At 37.6% G+C, this 21963-nt stretch overlaps 2 protein-coding genes and 1 long non-coding RNA gene across 4 annotated transcripts; 1 reads left to right on the top strand and 2 right to left on the bottom strand.

Moving 5' to 3' along the window:
- Positions 1–803: 803 nt before the first annotated feature.
- Positions 804–4902, bottom strand: fem1b (fem-1 homolog b). Its single transcript, XM_065277326.2, has 2 exons — positions 4102–4902; positions 804–3657 (listed from the first exon to the last, which is right to left on the bottom strand). The coding sequence occupies exons 1-2, from the start codon at positions 4374–4376 to the stop codon at positions 2022–2024; spliced, it is 1911 nt and encodes a 636-aa protein (XP_065133398.1). The 5' UTR covers positions 4377–4902; the 3' UTR covers positions 804–2021.
- Positions 4245–12965, top strand: LOC135768161 (uncharacterized). 2 transcript variants are annotated; one of them, XR_010542090.1, is made up of 3 exons: positions 4245–4380; positions 12030–12174; positions 12286–12965. It is a non-coding gene; the product is annotated as an uncharacterized lncRNA (long non-coding RNA). The 2 variants fall into 2 exon arrangements; XR_010542089.1 differs by having other exon boundaries at positions 4259–4380; positions 11993–12174.
- A 153-nt stretch (positions 12966–13118) lies between these two features.
- On the bottom strand, positions 13119–15211 carry rxfp3.3b (relaxin family peptide receptor 3.3b). The gene has a single exon (XM_065277265.2). It carries the CDS (start codon positions 15004–15006, stop codon positions 13783–13785), a length of 1224 nt encoding a protein of 407 aa, XP_065133337.1. The 5' UTR covers positions 15007–15211; the 3' UTR covers positions 13119–13782.
- Between the last annotated feature and the right edge of the window lie 6752 nt (positions 15212–21963).

A 21963-nucleotide genomic window follows, 5' to 3' on the forward strand; every position in this document is an offset into this window, starting at 1 on the left:
TCAATAACAATAGTTGTGAGAATCATAAACCCATAAGAGAAAGCTCAATTGTTAAACCACAATGAGCAAAACATTTGCTTTTGATTTCAAAACCTAAGGAACAATTTAAGAGAGACTTCATACTGCACAGCTTCTAATAATAACCCATCATAACAAATCAGATCTGTATCTATTGTAAATATGCTTTACCAGGCAAAGCCCAACCAACAAAAGACAAAATATCCAGCACACATTTGAATAGTTTAAATATTGCATTTTGTCTCATTATATGTGCCTGAATCCATTCAAATGAGCCCGGCGTAAAAGCATCAGTATTCAATTTTTACTCTCTACATAAGTTTTCATATTTCCATTCGTGTTATTGTATAAGTGTGATGACCTTATAAATCTTCAAAAATGTAGAAAACTGTAAAACTACAGTGTGTTTATGTGGTGAACTTCTGTAAAAAATGTTGTGAAGCTATACGGACCCAAATTATAAATGCACCCAATATTCATAATGAGCTGACCTCAAAGCAACATCTGTAGCATTGTGCTGTGTGATGAAACTGCACATTTTAGAGTAGCCTTTTATTGTGGCCAGCCTAAGGCCCACCTGTGCAATAATCATGCAGTCTGATCATCATCTTGATATGCAACACCTGTGATGTGGAAAGATTATCTCAGCAAAGGAGAAGTGCTCGCTAAAGCTAGGAACACACCTGAAGTCTTATCAGATTTTCAAAATGTAAGAGATGATTTAACACTTTTGTTCCTATTGTGTGGAGTGCCAGTATGTGGTCATGACAGCAGACCATCACATTAACTTCACAAACAACACAAGTCTCGACTGTAAACACAGGAAATCTAGCGGAGATCTGATACGATAATTGATTCAACCATCGGGACATTACCTAGGATTGGCATAATGGGGAAAATCAGCCCAAATTCAGCCAGATTATCTTTTGGTGTGTACAGGGGTTAACACAGATTTGTGAACAATATTTAAAATAAATTTGTGTACAAGAGATCAGCTTGTACTGAATGGGGGCAAAAACAAAAGTGTTTATAGATTTGTTCAGTGTACTTATAAAAGATAACAAAGGCTAATGCTAAACAAAGAAGCATGCAGAACCACATAAACATTTTAATTATTGTGTTTAATCTTCATTGATTTGGTTTGAGAATAAAAACACTGACACAAAACATTCACCGATAACCAAAGTAAATCACAAAGGGTTAAAAGTCTCAGCATTGAGTTTCCACCACATGTAAACATGCATTCAAATGCACACAGACAGCTAATGCAGGAAGACATGCTGGCTCTAACACACACACACACACACACACACACACACACAAACACACACATACACACGCACAAACACACGCGCACACACACACACACACACATACAATACAGTTTAAGGCCCCGTGAGTTCCAGCATGTTGTGTTTGTTGAGGTCAATATTACAGACCTACAGCTTTACAGTGGTTTCATGTTATAACAAAAATATAAAGCACTAAAAATAATAATAATAACAATAATTAAAACAATAATAAACCTCTGGGTTACAGGCACATTTTAGTATTCAAATAAAACGTCTGGCACGGAAGAGTTTTAGGAGCTATTGAGTCCTCATAAAATAGAAATAGACTTTTACTTTTAAATAAACCTTTTATAAAAACATGTTAAGAAAAAGTTGACAAAAGAGCAGCAGCTTATTAGAAAAAGAGCCGTTCTCTATTAAACATTCACACTCAGTAAAACGTTCGTCGAGTTGAGAAAAGAAAAGAGTTTTAACCAATGTCCATCATCAGTACCAACATCCTTTCTGATCTATTATAAAAAAAACTAAAAAGTGTCAATATCTGCAAAGTTGTCTGTTCCTATGATATAAAAAGACGCAGCGTGTACGTTAAAGAACATTATGAATGTGCAGATCTGTGCTGAGTCTGTAAACAATAAAGGTCCTAAACCTAAACGGCCTGTCAGGAGTCATTCAGAAGATCTCAGCACCATTTACAGAAAACTACAGAGTTCAGTGATATTCCACAAACTCCTCCAGGCTTTTAGGGATCTGATCTCGATACAAAATCTGATGTTGTTGTACGGCACGAGCCGCCAGACATTTCAGACTCATCTTCATCTGAGTCTTCAGCAGAATTTCCGAAACGCCGGTCGTGCTCTTATCCAGCGGAGTCTTCTTCTGTTTGTTCGTCATGTCGGTGTGAGCTCCTGCTTCCACGAGGCTGATGATGATGGAGTGCAGTGTGAGGAAGTCGCTGATAGGCCGGTTGTATTGTACTATGAGATGTAGCGGGCTGTTGCCTTCGCGGTCGACAGCGTTCACCTGTGCGCCGCAGTCTATGAGCAGCTTGGTCACTTGTGCGTTCGGGAAGCTGCACACGTCGTTGGTGTGGAAGTCGTCTACGGGCGTGCCGGAGCTGGCCGCAAGGTGCAAAAGCGACAAGCCATCTCTGGAGCGCGGGTCCAGTCGGATCAAGTCGTAGATCTGTTTGTTAATGCGAGCGCTTTCGTCTTCGCTGCGCTGCGTTTTCGTGGCGATGCACACCAGGTAGAGGAAGGTAAAGATGTTGGACTCGTAGCTCTCAGAGGCGGCAGCGGACTCGGCATCAGTGGCGGCGTGCATCCGAGCGATACTGCGGCGGATTTCCAGGACGCTGGCGCGCAGTACCTGCTCCACGTCCACCGCTCGGACTGGCTCCTTTAAATGCACCATCTGAGAGAAGACTTGCGCGAATCTCAAGAGGTCTTTGTGCGTGCTGCGGTTTCCCTGCTGACGCAGATGAAGGGCATGCAACCACAGCCTGATGCACTGCTCGAACTCCATGTTGTCGGCGTAGACCGCGCCGCGGTATATTATGGGATGCGAAACGTCGATGTTGTCCGCACCCAGAATCCTTTCCCGAATCATCAGGCCCTCCATGTGCAGCGCGTCCCGGTCGTGCCTAATGACCTCCAGGTCCTGAAGCGTCCGGCACTCTGGCCTCCCCCCGTACGCTTCCGCCGCCGGTGGCAACTCTTTGGCGACGGCTCTCTCGGGATCCCGGTGGCGTTCCAGCATGGCCAGGTAGAGGTAGTGGTAGGTCTTAAGAATGTCGTAATTCTCCCGGTCATTGGCGAAAGACGCCCCAAGCAGTTCTAAAGCCTCTATTCGGCTGGGTACGTCACAGTCTGTATGGGAGAGCAACAGCTCCACGACGTCCGCCTTGCAGCTCTCCGCCGCAACCTTCAGAGGCGTCATGCCGTGACCGTTTACCACCATCGCCGCCTTACACCTAACCAGCTCCCTCACGATGTCCAGATGCCCGGCCTCTGCGGCAAAGTGCAGTGCGGTGGCCCCGCAGTGAGCTTTGGCGTTGGGATCCGCGCCGCGTTCCAGCAGGAAGTAAACGACGTCGGCGTGGCCCTTGTAGGAGGCTATCATCAAGCAGGTGTTGTCATACTTATTGGCGATGCTAAAGTCTGCGTCGTGCTCAACAAGGTACCGTACGATGTCCAGTCGGCCGTCGAAGCACGCTGCCCTAAGCGGGGTGGAGTTTGTGAGCGTGGTGTGATTTACGTTGGCACCGTGCGAGACGAGCAGGCGCACCACCTCAAAATGTCCCGCGCCAGCTGCGCACCACAGGGCAGTGGCTCCATCAATGATATACCTACAAGAGACAGAGGCGAGACTATCGTGAAATAATCTCTGACTGTGCGTTTACACCAGACGCAAATGAACTGAAAAATGTATATTTCACACGTAGTTGGATTGTTGAACATTTGAGTTGTGTCATTTGCACGTGAAATTCGCATCATTCGCGTGTAAAATAAGTATAATTCGCCCGGGTCAAACACTCCAATAAAAAACGCTTCATTCGCTTCTGGTGTGAACACACCCCAACACTTCACATTTAAATGCTATGACAGTATATAAAGTATATACACAGTGTAAACAATTCTGATTTACTTTCCCAACAAAAGACATTAATCATTTGTGACAGACGCATCAAAATAAACTGAGTTTAAACTGGTTTAATTTCGAAGGGTTGTTATAAGGGGTGGTCTATAAAACCCAAATATAAAGAAACAGAGCCATCTCGCCCATAACTCACCCGTCAAACCTGACAGTTCCCGTCTGTTCTGTGTCCACTTTATAATGATCCAACAGAAGCCGGACCACCTTCTCGTGTCCATTCCGAGCAGCTATAATGAGAGGTGTTGATCTCTGACCGGCGACCTGGGTCACATCCTCGAGCAGAAACCGGGTCTGAACCGTCGAGTGGTTCAGCAGAAGGGCAGCCAGGGTCAAGACTCTTCCTTCACTCGCTGCTTTGTGCACATACCGGGCCAGGGACTCCAACCGGGCCAGAGCCGGTACCTCCGCCATCTGGGTAAGATACTCCCACTGATCTCAGAGCAGCTCAAACTGCCTCCCATTAAAAAAAACACCCAGCTCAGCTGAACAGCTTACATATGAAGTGTAACGAGACTTCGTCTAATAGTCATTGTAGCGAATTTATAATAAAAAATGGATAAATGTGAATAAAACACGAGAATCAATACGATTTCACTCGAAACTACTCCCACTACACTGGATATCTATGATTTGTTGCTTGTTATAATACGATTAACGTTACGTTTGTTGAACTATGCAACATGTAGTCGTTATATTGAGTCGAATCTGTTCAATTAAATGTTAATTCCGTATGAGTTTCACATTGAATACAGTAAGAAACGATTTTACTCGCCAGTTAAATTCACTTTAATGCTCTGTTCGCTGTTTGTCTCTGTAGATGTTCATCTGCTCTGCTCATTTAAACGCGATAAGCATTTCGCTAAAAAATTAAAAATAAGGCTCGATTTTGCGCTTAATCGGTTTGTTTCTTTTCCCCTCTGCCAGTGCGACACTAGGAAGTGACGTCACCGATAACATGTAGCGCGTCGTACGGAAGTTAGCCGGTTTCTTAAATGTACATTTTCCTCAACAGTTCACAAAATTAAAATATATATATATATTTCTGTAATTATTTAATTATGACACTAAAGAAGACTAATAACAAAAAAAGTGTCAAATTTGCGAATCTGTATAATCTGTATTGTGACCTGATGAATGTTACATAAATCGCTTCATTACCTCTGTTTTAATAGTTGCCTTCCTTCCCTAATTTATACTTTTATTGTATTTATGTCATCCATGATTGTTTGGAACTGACTCTTGCAAATAAAAAACGTAAGTCATCTGGTGCCTATTATATAATAAAAGTCCTCTAGTATTTCTTGAACCAATATAGCTCGAGGAGGACCTCTGCTGGTGAAAGTGAGGTAAAGTGCCATTGCCAAAAATGTTTCACAACCAATCAATTAACGTACAATGAATGAATGGATGGATGCATATATTTATGAATCTAGTAAAATACAAGACAACAATCTGTTCCAGTGCACATTCCTTGTAACTTATCAGTTACAATTACTAAGAAAAAATGTGCAATTAATTGACAGTTACTTATAAAAATGTTGAAATGTTGTTACAAAATAGATTACATCAGAATATAGCCTACTTATAATCCTATTAATTTGTTGCTTTAAATATAGATTAAATTGATATCTTTCCCATATTGCATTGACTGCCCTTAAATATGAGACATCAATGTTTAAAGAGTTTAGAACAGAATGGGACACTTTGCTTATTCCATAACTGTTTTTTTCCTATTTGGGTTTATGGGTTGTGCTATTGTTACAAGCTGAAAAAACTTATTTTGTCATATTTGAAACCTTTTATCTTAAGAGTGTGTTTACTACCGGTATAAAGCTTTGAAGAGCAAGGATGTTTTCTAATATAACTCTGATGGTTTTTGTCTGAAATAAGATAATCTTGTACATTGAGGATTACTGTGGGGTGAGTGAATCATGGGGTAATTTTCATTATACACTGGAGTATCGCATTAAATTTCTTTACATAAATTATGCTGCTATTTCTTAATATACTATAAATAAAAGAGGAAAGCTCTTATACATTTTATTTATACATTAATGTGAAATTCTCAGTGATCAGACCTCCAGTATTCTGCTTCATAATGCATTGAGTCCAGATTCAGAAAGAATGTCTTTTGTTTAATCGCTGCTTTGTTTTACTTAGACACTTTTTCAGTGTGACATTTATCATTGTGAGACTCTTGAGTACAGCCAAAGGCCAAAGAGAATTCAGAAGCATTGTGAGATTTATGAGCTGAGCAGATGGATGCTGTTGAGAAGATGAATGACTTATCCTGTTGAGAATGAATAACACCGGCAACAATATCTGGCAGACATTTTCACTGAGGTTGAACTTCTGAATGAACCGAGTCTGCAGTTTTTGGCTGAATTGATTGTTTCTCTACGAACAGCATTCTGTATGATTGATAACATGGAAGAGATGTTCTGAAACTATAATATAATGAAGCTGTTCTCAGGTCAGAGAATGATGATTTTGCTATCAGGCAGTTTTTATTTTCATTTATTATGCTGTTCATTTAAGGTCAGAGTCAAGTACTATACAGCAGGAACAATGATATTAAATGTCTCTTGAATTGTTTTTGATATTCTTTGATTTAAGCTCATTGAGAGACACTTGAAGATATTCTTGTATTTGCTGTATCTGAATGTTTGTGACAGTGGTAAATATACATCTAACAGTCAGATCTTCATCTTCTTGTAGCCATGACAGTGAGGTCTCTGGCAGAGGTTTTCTGTCAAATTAAATCCGTCTGATCCTCCTGTAGAGTTTTTACTGTCTGTCACAATCTGAGTCATCTGTCTGTGTTAAAGAAGAAATATCCAGGTGTTAAACTTGAGCTGTGGGCCGTTTGCACACTACATTCACAGTCCACAGTCTGCCATTATAAAGAAATCAGGATCCTTCAGGATTTAATACGTATGGACCTGCATCACTGTGTGTGTTTTAAAATGACTCCCATTGCAATAACACAGGATGACATACAATCAGACTAGTGATCATTAATCTCTTTTTACAGCTTATTTTCAGATATTTAAGTCTTCCACTTTCCCCCACAAAACCTATAAAAATGTTTATGGTTATATTATTTTCACAGATACATTGATGCATGTCAGTGATGCAGTGGATAACTGTGAGGATGATACAATCAACATGTTCCTAAACTGTGATGCAGAAACACAATGGGAGGATCAATCCGTCTCTGACCACAACTACACTGTTAACCCAGAAATTGTCTTTACTCAAACAATCAAGCACTGTAAAAAATCCAATTAATGAAATGTTGGAAGGGCAAAAATATATAAGTTGAACCAATTTTCTTGTTTGGGCTTAGTTGAGTAGACATATTATTTTAAGTCTAGATAAATCTGTGTTTAAAACATTAAGTGAATGGTTATTTCCAAATTCAGTCAACATTCAGAATGGCTATGTTGACTGAACTAATTAAGACAAATCTGGTCAATATGTGGACTTATGACAGCTATGTTTCCTGACAACAAAATGCTCATAATATTACTGTTATTTGGTAACAAAATGTAATTTTAAGAGTTGTTCAGGCGTGAATGTATGTGCTTTAAGTTTAAATATGCGGTCGGTTAATATAGATAGCGTCTATTTAAAAATGTGCTCTGACACTTTCGGACGGAGAAGAGCTCCAGATGAGCTCCAGAAAATCACAGACACTTAAGCGCTCACACCCCGCCCAGCGCAGCCTCGCCTCGGCAAGCCCATCAGAAATCGACTGCTGGCTCTGATATCTCTGTGGCGTTTAAACATGCGATTTAATTCATTTTAATTTCTTATACTTAATAATAAAAGGTTTACCGGTATGTTTTAAATCATATTTTAGGATTGCACTTAAATGATATCGCTGTTGAATGATATTTCATATCTTTCACATTTGTTATAACTGGGCTGCGTACTGCCTGCGAATTTGAACTTCAGAGCTGAAGGTGCGAGTGGAGAAATAGTCCCAATATCATAACAATCTTAAAACTTCTAAATATACCCGTGTGTGTACCCGTGTGCGTGCGTGTGTGCGCGCGCGCGTGCTCGCGCGTGTACATGTATGTATGTATGTATGCGCGTGCGTCTGTGTATTTTGAATTTAAAATGTTTTAACTCGGAAGGATCTGGATCACAGGTCATTTCATCTGAGATCAATCCGCACGCAACAGCTGGAATCACTTACTGATTCACACAAGGAAGGACACAAGTCAGCCGTTTCCTGAAGTTCACGTCAGGTAAGTGTTTGTAATTAAATGTTAATTTTAGAATATATTAATTGGCAAAGACGCAAATACTCGACGTTTTTGTAATTATATCTTTGTAAAGATACATTAGAAGTGTGTTATGTTATGTGACCGAAGTAAAGTGGAGCTATTTTAGTTAAGATAAAAAGCCTGGATAACGTTATAGGGTTGGTTTACCGGACAGAGTTTAGAACTCGGTCTGTATTATAATTGGGACATTTTTACAAACAAACCTTATATAATACAATACTGGCGTGCATTTTGAGATAAAACAATAGCACTCATATGTTAAGAGATGTCAGTAAGTTATTTTAGTCAGTGAAAAGCCCTGTCCGAGAAAACCGCCCATAGTGTTTAATGTGTGATGTCTGAGGGAAATTTGGCCTAACATTAACGTTATTTAGGGAATAAAGTCTTTCACCGTCAAACTTTATTATATTAAACATGTTATTTATGTATGTGTGTGTGTGTTTATATTCCTCTGTTTATCAAACCAGATCGGAGATGATGTGAGAGGCAGACCCGAGACATAGCGAGACAGTCTCCGCTTGGACTGGCTGAGGAAAGTCTCCTAAATGGCCCTGGAGATGTTCTGACTGACTTTGGAGGCTTTTTGGACTGTTTTATGCCCTCTATTTAAAGAAGACTTAATTCTGTATGTTCAGTCTGTATGATAAGTGAATAAGTGAATAAAAAGCTTTTGTTTTTATGTGACTGAAGTTAATTATTTTGTTTACAACACCAGCGTAAATTATTTGATAAATAATTTAAAAATGTTATTAAAAAAATCCCAAATAATAAATATTAATTGAAGTAACACATAAAACATTGAGTGAATACTTAAATTTTAATTGACAGAGTCTTTGCTGTAAGTTTTTAAAGATTCAACTGATTAAAACATTTTAAGTTGAATGAACTATAAAGCTAATTGAGCCAACATACTTTTTTATATTTGAGCCAAATTTGGGCCAACTAAAAAACATCAATCCAGGTAACACTTTGGTGACAGAAATTGAGTGAACGTAAAATTTCTGTGGAACTAGTTACTAAAAAATAATTCATTGAGCCAACAATTTATTTTTTACAGTGAGGAAAAATCATTAATATTTTCTGTTTTGAAGCCAAAGCTTAAAAAGTTTAGTTGATTTAACTGTTAACCTTACAAAATCTATTAAACTAAAACATTCAAGTAAAATGAACTTAAAATTATTAGTTCATGTTTTGAGGAATACCCATAATCCTTTGCGCCTGACTATTTAGATTATTTTTTGCTTTTTCACAAATTAAAAACTGATAAAAAAGTTCTCTATTCAAATATTTGTTAATAAAATGTCATATAGGTTCAAGCTCTTATATTATTGATGTTGTTTTGTTGTAAATTATAATTTTGTGAAGTCACCGTTCAGGTGATCAGTGTTTCCGTACATGAACCCTGTTCAAAACATTTTATTGTATTTCTCTCCACTGTACTTACAATGTATGTTTTTTGTGTGTTTCTGTGGAGAATCACGTTTATTCAATGATTGACTTAAAGTCAGTCATTAATTTTTGTTATAATACCATTTATAACATCAAAAGTAATATAAAGTGATAAAAACTAAAGTTATATGCAACAGGTTTCCTCACACATTTCTAGTAATGTCATCTAATCTGGGTTAAGAGTGCATTGGAAGAAATTAAAACATTAAGTACATTAAACTTAAAATTAATTGTTATTTCAACCAGGCAAAATCAACTTTTTTAGGGCAACGAGTTTCCATAAATTTTTTAGGTTCAATCAACCTGTACGGGCTTACAGTGTACACTTTAAAATTACAACTCAACCTGAAGCAACCTACATCTGATATGGGAAAACAATGGTGTGGTTTCCCTGACAGGGCTTATCCTGGTCCCAGGCTAAAATGCATATTTGAGCTACAATAATTTAAAAACACCTTGTACTGACATACCTCAACATATATGAGTGCCATTGTTTTGTCACAAGATTAAAATGTCCTAATATAATTAAGGCCTAGTCCTGTAAACCCTGTCAGAGAAACTGCTCCAATGTGTTGAGCTTGCACAAATGTACATAACTCTGCTGAGAAACAAACATCTTTATCAGCTTTACACTAGGCATGGGCCGGTTACCGGTTTCAAGGTATACCGAGGTTTTAAACAGTGAAGGGTTCAAAACCACTAAAATGTTTTGTGATACAGTCTCCAAAGTTGTGTTTATACAAATTCATTAAATCATTAAGTCATGTGATTGATTTGATGTTTATATTTAATAAACATTACAAAAATATTGTATATATTTTTTTAAAAGCATATTATAATTTAAAGGCTTTATTTTTACCTGGCATTTTAGTGTTGCAATGACAATACTGCAACACAATAAAACCGTGATATTTTGCAAAAGGTTATCATACCGCCAGAATCTTATACCGGCCCATGCCTATTTTATTGATATTGCATGCATTGCATTCAGTTGCCGAGCACTTTACCAGTTCATACACCAACAGCTTCCAGATATACGCTTGGGATCAGCTCTGGATGACTCTGAAAAAGCTGTGTCTTAATTTATTACAAAAGTTAGCTGTTTCATAGTCCATAGTTATTTTTATAAACCTTCATATCAATGCATTCAGTGACTCAAAAGTGATGTAATGTACACTTTTTACAATCCTGGTGCTCGAGACTCAAGCAGAATTCAAAAGCTTGTTATCAAAGAGTGTTCACCTTATTCCGCCACGCCCCTTTTTAATTCTTCACTCTTCCGCATTTTGTCAACCGACTTCCGCTAACATGCCACGGCGCATTTGGTAGCTAGTTTAGTAGTTAGAAGATTGTTTGTAGTTCACTATAACTTTAGCGAAATGACCAATAACGCTACTGCTGTAAATGTTTTAAATTAGGAGCACGGTTAAAACTTCATACAACGCTCAGATAGTCTTATATTGTCCCATAAATCGTCACGTGGTTAGATGATATGAGGCGGCCGCGTCAAGTGACCTATGGGACATATTTAATTACCTTGTCCTGTCAGAAGGAATTGATGGAGCAGCATTGAAAATTATTAAAGTACTGATGCCTACCAATATTTACATAGTGGGTCGTGTACTGTTACACAGTGAGGATGATTTCGTATTTTTTAAAGCAAATGTGCACCCCAGTCCAATAACTCACCAATTAATTTGTAATATACCAGGATAGAATTCATTTGCAAACTTGCCAAGATTTATTCCTTCAAATCAGGAGACTATAGGAATCTACAGAGCTCACATATGGTTTAAGAAACTCATGACAGGTAACATCTGATCACATTGTAAAGGTCTAATATAACCGCATGACAGTTAACATCTGATCACATTGTAAAGATTTAATATAACCGCATGACAGTTAACATCTGATCACATTGTAAAGGTTTAATATAACTGCATGACAGCCAGGTAACATCTGTTCTCCTGAGCCTTTTGCTTTTTGAAAGTAAGTGGGTGCAACAGAAACAATCCCTGTGCCCAGTATATCCAGATAAGGAGAATGAACGCTGAACGATTGGTTTATAGAAGAGGAACAGAGCTACACTTTAACTTTGCCTGTTTATTGAAAGGAAAACATTTCAGCTGACTCCTGGTACTAAGTTGGGAAAGTGAAATGTAATGTAATGAAATGCATTGGATATAAACATACTGTAATTTGTATCTGACAGACGTGATCAAACAGCAGCTGTTTTCCAATTTGTATCTTAAGTCTTTTGCAAACATTTGTCTTTTCCAGATAAGAGCGGGGAGTTGAACTTCTTCATGTTTCTCAGCATGATGCACAAACAGATCCAACAGGAGAACCCACGGGCCGAGATCCTGGAGGCCATGAAGACGATGAGAAGCCAGGTTTCATCCTGGTGTCAGAGCTTAAGGTCAAACTGATGATACCTGGAGAACGACTTACAAATCAAGAAGGTAAATCTACTCCAGCATTCTGTAGGTCTGTTTTTTCTCATTTACCTGTACATTATAAATCAATTGTGTGTCATGAAACAGTAAAGATTGTGTGTACGTGTCTCCTCACAGTGCATGAACTTCTGAATAAAGCTGGCATGACATCAGACGTGTGGATCGACTATGAGGAGTTTGTAAACATCATTGCTGTTCCCGCCGGTCAATGCTGATCAAACTACGAGTCCAGAACTTCCTGGGGTGCGTCCCTCATAATTCAGTGCGTTCCTTTATATCCTGCAAACATTCCAGTCAGACTTCTCTAAAACAACACAAAATGACATAACCATGATCATATTTCACTGATAAACACCTGGCAAATTGCTTTAATAATTTACTAACCGTGGGATTGCTTAAAAACTAACCGCACGTGTCTTTTATAGTTAGTTAGTGGTTCAACTTTACAGATACTCGTTCAAATAAAGTTTGACTGATACAGACATCAGGTTATTGCTTTGAATTACCTTGTGTTATTTGTGCCCTTAAAAGAATAAGGTGCTTGGATGTGTGTCAGAGGCAAAGAAATCTTGATTCAACACAACTTGCTGTTTCAAAAACAATAAATGTCTAAATATAACTAGCAAAGTACGCTACAGTCAAAACATGTTGAAATGATTTAAAGAACCACAAGCAAAATCTCTCATACGCTGTTTGTGGACCAAATCATCTTCAGCTCATAAAGACAGTTGTAAATTCTCATATGGTCATGTTATTGTTTGCATGGGTTTGTGTGTCTACATTCAGACAATAAAGAAGATACTCTGGACCTTCAGTGGAGTGAGCTTGATTTGGTTTTAAACCTCCGACCCGCTGTCTAATGTTAATACGATGGAATAACAGTAAAGGTAATTGTGTTTATGAAGAAAGCAAACATCGCTGTGATAAGACAAAACTTTTATTATGCCCTTCAAATGGACAACACAGTAACACTGTTTACATTCATTTCCTCTCAGACCATCACCTTTACATTTACACACCTTTATTACACGGCAAATGAACAATACATTTTAATCATTTCAGAATTTCCAAGCAATAAATTCATTTACAGGGTGTTCATCAATGAAATGATAGATTTCTTTTTAAACAATACAACAATACTCTTTGTCATATATGTAAATAAAAATGAGGTCAGATGCCAATAATTACTAGAATTTAAGTCATTTACATGTATAATTATTGTGTTTTTAAATGAAAAAAAAAATGATTATAAGTGATCAAATTTGATATATTTACAGTTAGTGCTTACTATCATATGTCCACAAAATGAATGTATGGACATTATAGGGAGCCGATTTAATTCATTAACTCTTTAAAAATACAAAAACTGCAATGCTATTTTAATGTTATTTTGCACCGAATAAAACAGCAACGTGGACAGAAGCATAAAATAACACAATGCGGATAAACGGTGACTGTATTCAAACGCGTATTTTGGCACAGGATAAACTGAAACATCACTTAATATAATAATATTATTATTTCATGTTTGTTAGTGTTGCACAACATCTTTATAAAACAAAGAGTTTCCCTTTCTCTTCAGTAGGTCGAGTCTCCAGCGTTTTATTTACGCATCTATCTGTTAATTGCGCACTCTGTGGACGGTAACGCGTCGCATTGCCCGTTAACCACGGAGAGTCTGAACTGCTCGGTTTCCATCACATTGAGTGGAATCCCTACACCGCTGTCGTCGTGATCGTTCGCGTTACCGGAGAACGGACGGACCCGACAGCTGTTGGCGATGGCAGGAGATGAAATGCGCCAGAAGAAATCCTTTAGCATCTTTCTGAACTCTCTGCGCATCAGACAGTACAGCACCGGGTTCAAGCAGCTGTTCGTGGTCGCCAAACAGATGGTCACCGAGAACACGTACGTATGAAGCATGTAGTAGATCCTATCCCATTCAACCACGTTCAACTTTACCAGGACACCCCAGAGGGTGATGGCGTGGTTCGGCATCCAGCATATGAAGAACGACAGCACCACTATGGTGACGGATTTGGTGACTCTGGATTGGCGTTTGGGGAGATTGTTGTTCATGCTCCTCTCCCGAATGAGACGCAGCAGGAGTAAATAACACACGGTGATGATCAGCATGGGTATCACGAACGCCACCACGATCTTCTGCACGTGATAGAGCGCTAGCCAGTATTGGCCACGAGGAAACCTCAGCAGACACAGTTTGACGCCGTCGACCTTGCGCACCGTGGAGAAGATGGTAGTGGGCGCCGTGGCGATGGTGGCCAGGACCCACAGGAGCGCGCTCACAAGCTTCACCGAGCACGTTCTGTTGCGCGTTCGATCCTTGAGCGCGGATGCGACGGACCAGTAACGCGTAACGCTCATGGCGGTCAGAAAGAAAGCGCTCGCGTACACGTTCATCACGGTGACGGTGAGGACGATCTTGCACATGGCGTGTCCAAATGGCCAGTTGAAGTCCAGCGCGTGTTCCACGGCCCAGAAAGGTAAAACGAGTACGAACTGGAAGTCCGTGACGGCCAGATTCAGGATGAAGAAATTAATCGTAGACTTCTTCCTTCCCTGTCTCACTTTCATCAGGAAAAACACCAGCAGGTTCCCCACCAGACCCATCGCGCACACCACCGAGTACACTGTGGCCATCATGATGCGCAGCTCAGGCGAACCGTCCCCGGCCACGTCGATGTCCTCCGAGTAGCTAAAGCGGTTCAGCTCGGATCCATTAAGGAAAGCGCTCTGGTTGTGGTCCTCCGTTATCCTCTCGAGCCACAGCTCGGTGTCGGGCGCGCGGAGCTGCACCGATCTGTGGAGCCCCTGCATTCTTTTACGCGCTCGCAGTGGATACGCTAAGAATTCACTGAAAGCTCCACGGACGGAAACGCGTCTCGTCCCCACACAACATCGCCTCGATCATTTTTCTCGGTTGCACTCGGTGTCTGTGGCACTGGTGCGCTCCGACAGGCTTTATAAAGCATGTGACACCTCCCAAATAAAGGAGGAGTCGCTCTTCTGTCTCTGTGCACACCGGCATAAAGATTTGGGCACCTCCAGTTTTAGGCTACAAAATCGTATGTGTTTGTTGCCTAGAAACACACATTTTTATTTAAACACATTTTAGTATTTGGTTCTGTTTATGAAAACTTTATATCTTTACTGTAGGAACCAAATAATGGAAACATCCATTCGTCCTTTCTCTGAACCTCCATCCTCTACAATGTCCCGTGAGGCTAATGGTACACCACAACATCAGGGTAGGTACACACTAGAACGACCATGGCCAGTTCAGCGTAATGGAAACAAATGAATTAAAGAATTATATACATACACAAATGAAAGAATATAGATATTATGTATAAAATCAAGTGTTGGTTTTGGAGAGATCAGAGAGACACTAAGATTTCCATCTTTCTCCAAATGCTTCAAAACAATTAAGATCAAGATTCAGATCACCTGTCTGTGAAGCAGTCAGAGACTTTGACCTTTGAAGATGTGATAACAGACAGTTCAGTGTCTAATTATTAATCTCTGGAAAACATGGAGATTACAGCAGAGAAGTTTTAAAAATGTGTCTTATAATGATGAGATTTAGAGCATCAAAGTTGCTTGATTTTACTCAGTCAATATTAAAGATATCAAGGTTATATTTTCACAGAATTATGTAGGATGATTTTTTTTCTAGAAAACTGTAATCAAAAATGATTTCAGCTGGGTTTTCACAGACTGGGTTACAAATCTGTTTATTTTCTTTGTTTGATTAAGTCTGAATAGTTTTATAGTATAGAGTCACTCCAAAGACACATACTAACATTTCTGAATGACATTACATTAGATAACAAAAATATGAGCATGAAAAAGGATAGCAAAACATTTCAAAAAGACAACCAATACTAATATAAATTGTAAATGAAGACCGTAAGTATTTAAACATTCTGGTTCTCAAACTTTCTAGTTAAGCAGTAACCTACACCTGGGTAAAGTGTGAGATCGATGTTGATTCAGAGCACCACAGGTTTACACACTGGGGGCAGAGCTTCATTATGAGCAGCATGTGATGCAACTGGATGCACAGTTGTTGTGTCTCAAATAGTCCCATATACCCTTAAATGGTGCACTATTTGAGGGAACATCCATATTTAGAGGTATCTGAAATCATAGTGGACATTATTGAGTGCCAACATTCAAGCCCACAATGCATTGCAATAATGGACATTTCCCAAACGGAAGTGAGCATCCATATGCCTTAATCCCTTCAAAGGGCACTGCCCCTAATAGCTCCATTGATCATTATGTAACTAACAACCTGAACTCTCTCGGGACATCAAAAGAATCTGAAAGCATTTTCCTCTCAAAGCGTATGATGACACATCTAAAAAAGACCAAATGAAATGTTCAAACACACTGAAATCATCTCCATATGAATGCAGGGAATCTTATTTAAATAAACACTTCATTATTCTTATTCAGGAGCACATGTTCAAATAAACTTCAAACCTTTAAGCTTTTAAAAAAACGATTAGATTTGATGCAGATCTATAAAAGATGCCGAAGTGTGCAAATAATCTTTAAAGTTAAATAAAGTTTGGCCAGGGCGGGTTCTAGATATTTGGAGGTCCTAGGCAAAATATATGTTGGAGGCCTCTCGTACCCCTTTAATTTTCAGAATAATGTGAGAGTGTTATAAAGTGTTTTTCTATCCTGTAAGAAATCATTTAAGCACTATAGTTATCTTGTTTTCCCCCATTACTTTTCTTTTTATCAAGTTAACAAATTGATTAAATTTATGTTGAAATATAATTAGAAATGATGCAAAACCACAACTGTTAAACAGTTTAAGCAGGTCAAAATTGTTGTTGTTGTTGTGAATGCAATCATTAACTTAAAACCAACAGTTTTGGGGATAAGAAAGGATAACAGTTTAAAAGCAAAAAGACAACATTATTGCAAAAACACTAAAACTACAGATGAACACCTCCTAGACATTATTTCAGTAAATGAGCATCAGTATCTTTTTTGTTATTATTTATGCTGCGTATGAACAGGATTTTCCCTCTTACTGAACCAATATATGCTACAGTATTTTTCAATAAATGTGCATCATGTTTTCATGATTTGAAAACTAAGAAAAGTGAAGAGGACTTACAAGGTTTACTTTCGGTACTTTAAAAACTCTTGTTTTTTTTTTTCTTTAAAACACACTTTTTTAAACTTGATTATTTTGAAAGTATGTTCCCCACGTGATGCTATCTTGCACACGCATTTGAAGTGTCTAAACAAAGTCAGCAGCGCTCAGTTTTGATCTGTGCATTTACATTACAATCATTTGCATGCATGTTTCGCTAAGCAGGAAACAAAGAACATGATAGCCGCTTAAACCGGTTTCAGTGTTTGCGTAGTTACTGCACTTAGCTTTTGGAGGGCAGTATAGAGACCGCCGGCCCTGAGTTTGGCCATGTGGTCTTTACTACAGTCATCACATCTTGTGCTGTTACCACAAAGGCAACCTTTTTCTAATGTGTAAATGATGTTGTTATATAACTGACAGACGGGTTATACCTGCATGATGGCTGCTATGGAGAGAAATGTTTCATTGCTACCAGAAAGACTGAATACAGAAGATGATTTAAATTATGAAGTATTTTTCTCTGGTTTTCTGTGAGCATTTCAAAGGCGTTGAGCATACAAAGTCCTTCAAGTGAAGTTACTTCATGATTGACCACAAGACTTTCACATTTAACCACAACAAACTTTTAGCTGTGAGACTTTTATCATGAACTAGTAAATAATGTTTATAACAGAGAGAAAATCTCTGACAGGTGCCCTCATGTCATGCGGATGCTGAAACTGTTGCCATGGCAACTGATGCAGATCACTTCATGTCATCCTGAACAAAAGAGTCTAATTTCATCGCTCATGAATATGATGTGAAAAGTCAATCCTAAAGATCAGATTTAAAAATTGCAATTGAGTGAATCAAGCTGAAGTCATCAAACTGAAGTCTTTGTCAGGAGCATCAGAGTCCTCATCGACTGGATGATTTTCAGCTCTTAATTTCTGTTCTCTCAGTAAATTGACGTCCATTCTTTTGTTCCTCAGTTTAATTACTTGGACTAAATGCTGCATTGCTGTATTCAGGTGAAGCGTTGTGACATCACATCCTATAATCTCCAGTGTTATGTCAGCAGGATAGTTACAAATGTAAGTTACTTCTTTTCTTCTTTTTCTTCTGCTTGGACACACTCCTCCATTGACTGAAAACAGGTCATTGGAAAAAGTCCACAGATTGTGTGATTGTATGTTTTGGATCAGATATCGTCAGAAGAGTCAATTGTTAACATACAGGAAAGCCCGGGATACACTGCAGGGTTTTTGCCATCCTATAAGATCATCACCTCATCACACTGTGTGACATGGAGCGTTTAAACATGCATGGTGACAACACTTACTGAATCGTATGTTGCGACGGCTGCGAGAGATGTTAATGCAGCATCATCAGCATGCACTACTGGTAAACAAATACTGCTACACAGATAAACACACTGTGCATTGATCATGCTGAATTTCTGACACTGTCAAAAAACTATTATAGGCTATTAAAGGACCATCGATTAAGAGTCACGATCACAGAAATCATCACGATTGTTTCATGATGGTAATCTTTCGTCTTGGGCAGCCAAAAATCACGCAGTGTATCCCGGGCTTAAAGGAATAAACATAAATGCAGATTGCAAAGCTCAAATCATGGTCATGTTTTTCTGAGGAGAAGCAGAAGACCTCCACATCTCATAAGTTTGTCATAATCTTATTGGTGTCCTGTAGATAAAACCGTTTCTTTCAGCATGTAGAATTGAGTCTTTGTTGTGGTAGGCATTGCTACTATCAAAATAAACATTGATATTCAAATCATAGCTCATAAACATCTACGTCTGGCGGTTCATTAAAGCTTCTGTCATTCAGTGTGTCTGTTTGAGTTACCTACCAAACACCCACATTATTAAATAAACACAAGCTAATTTCACATTAAGTAGTTTTATCTTTTACCTGCAGGCGCTTCAAATCTCAGCAGTTAAGATCCCTTCAGGTTACAGTGAGTTGAATGACAGGCGTGAAATGAGCTCGTGGGTTTTTCTTTCTGTGTGTTTGCTGGTCTTTGGTTTTGCTATCTGTCTGCTTTTGAAAAAAACTGTTCAAAAAGATTCTTGAGACTAAATTAGACTATTAGTTATACTAGTTCTGTTATTAAACACATGAAGGGTCTGTGGCACAGCACTTAAGTTATAAGATACCACAGGGCTGTTCAATGCTTTATTCTGATTGGTTGAGAAATTTTCAACAGGTGATTATTTTTCTGTAAAACTCACACCTAACCTTTTAAAAGTCTTAAAATAAACACCAGAGCAACGTCTGGGGTAACTGAGGAATAATTGACTTTGATTTACAGTATTTGAAAAGAATGCACACCCGTGGTGTAACTTTACTTGGTGTTGTGCCACATTACCACCTTGGGTGTGCATTGTTTTCAAATAATTATACGACCTGTAGTCAATATAGAGCTCAATGTTAGCTTTTCATGAGCACACAAACATCATTTCCATTGCAGATTCGTGTAATGATCTCAGATGATTATGGTCGGTGTGACCTTTAACTGCAAACAGACAATCAGATTATTTCTGTAAAGTCTTTCATTTAATTTATGGTGGATGTCAGTGAAGGTCGAGTACTTAAATGTGTTCCTGTTGAAAGAGCTCTGATGAAAAGAATTACATTTTAAGATTGGTCATTTTTACAAGAGAGTTGATCCCAACACTTCAAATGTGCATCATGTACTCAAACAAAATGAGCTGCTATCCACGTTATAGAGAAAACTAAATAGTTTATGGGATTGTAAAAGTATGAGTTAGGTGGTGGACCCATATCTTAGATCATTTGGTCTTGGAGGACTTTGAAAAAGAGTTTCCTACTGCTTAAATGTTTTCTTTAGATTTCTTTTAGCACAGTCTGAGACATTAAGAAGAAAAATATTAATCGAGATGAATTTTTCTTCATTGATTTTTTTTCATACGTGTTGATTGAGACTAAAATAGGATTTTGAGATTCAAACAAGTTGTGTTATTTGTTTATTTATTTAATTTACTTTACTTTAAGTACTCTACTCATTACTTTACTTTGCTTTTACTTTCCATTTTTCTTTCCATTTTTACTTTCCTTTACTTTCCTTTCCTTTTTTTAGGTTTTACTTTACTTTACTCTTTAGTTTTTACTTTACTTTACTTTACTTTACTTTACTTTACTTTACTTTACTTTACTTTACTTTACTTTACTTTACTTTACTTTACTTTTTTCTTTACTTTTTACTTTACTTTTTTGCTTTACTTTACATTTATTCTTTACTTTTTACTTTACTTTTTACTTTACTTTTTACTTTACTTTTTACTTTACTCTTTACTTTACTTTACTTTACTTTACTTTACTTTACTTTACTTTACTTTACTTTACTTTACTTTACTTTACTTTACTTTACTTTTTTCTTTACTTTACTTTTTTCTTTTGTTTTTACTTTACTTTACTTTACTTTACTTTACTTTTTACTTTACTTTACTTTTTTTTTACTTTTTACTTTACTTTACTTTTTTCTTTTGTTTTTACTTTACTTTACTTTACTTTACTTTACTTTACTTTACTTTACTTTTTTTCTTTACTTTTTACTTTACTTTACTTTTTTCTTTCGTTTTTACTTTACTTTACATTTATTCTTTACTTTTTACTTTACTTTTTACTTTACTTTTTACTTTACTCTTTACTTTTTACTTTACTTTACTTTACTTTACTTTACTTTACTTTACTTTACTTTACTTTACTTTACTTTTTTCTTTACTTTTTTCTTTACTTTTTACTTTACTTTACTTTTTTCTTTTGTTTTTACTTTACTTTACTTTACTTTACTTTTTACTTTACTTTACTTTACTTTTTTTTACTTTTTACGTTACTTTACTTTTTACTTTTTTCTTTTGTTTTTACTTTACTTTACTTTACTTTTTTTCTTTACTTTTTACTTTACTTTACTTTTTTCTTTCGTTTTTACTTTACTTTACTTTACTTTAGTTTAGTTTACTTTACTTTACGTAAGGGATAATCCACGGCTAGCCATGCATTAAAGGGTTTTAATGCATGACGTAGAGGCGAAGAACCACCCGACGCGTAGCATTATGCATTAAAACCCTTTAATGCATGGCTAGCCGTGGATTATCCCGCTTATACCTTGGTTATTTGCCAAGTTAAAGCTGTAATTAATGTTTACAGTGTAATTTTTAAACAGACGGGTAAAAATGACGGTCATTTTCTTAAGTTAAGGCTCGGACTCCATCCGCTTTAAATAAAGTAGTGCTGAAATAAAACCTGCGCACTTTAAAGAGAGACGCACTTATGTCTAGCTCGCTCTCTCTGCAAGTGTAACTGTGTTACTATGGTTACCAATGTTTATAGTAGCAGATTAATTTCTAACTGTAATCAAACTGACTGGAACTACCTGTGCATTAAACGGTTTTAATGCACACCTTCCAGCCAATCAGAATCGAGTATTTAAACAGACCATAATTTATTTTACTTTACTTTACTTTACTTTACTTTACTTTTTTTCTTTACTTTTCACTTTACTTTACTTTTTTCTTTATTCTTTACTTTATTTTAGTACCTTATATAAAAAATGGTCACTGTCAATGGATTAAACGATCTTTTGTATATGCGCAGAAACAGAGTAGATGAGTTTCATCTGAATTTCTC

The sequence above is a fragment of the Paramisgurnus dabryanus genome, chromosome 23, assembly GCF_030506205.2.
Source record: "Paramisgurnus dabryanus chromosome 23, PD_genome_1.1, whole genome shotgun sequence".
NCBI classification, from domain to species: domain Eukaryota; kingdom Metazoa; phylum Chordata; class Actinopteri; order Cypriniformes; family Cobitidae; genus Paramisgurnus; species Paramisgurnus dabryanus.

What these genes read in the sequence shown, in the direction of transcription:
- fem1b (XM_065277326.2), bottom strand. Translation starts at nt 4,376, where the DNA reads ATGGCGGAGGTACCGGCTCTGGCCCGGTTGGAGTCCCTGGCCCGGTAT. An exon ending in GGAACTGTCAGGTTTGACGG is followed by an intron (nt 3,658 to 4,101) that starts GTGAGTTATGGG and finishes TGTCTCTTGTAG; the next exon opens with GTATATCATTGATGGAGCCA.
- rxfp3.3b (XM_065277265.2), bottom strand. Translation starts at nt 15,006, where the DNA reads ATGCAGGGGCTCCACAGATCGGTGCAGCTCCGCGCGCCCGACACCGAG.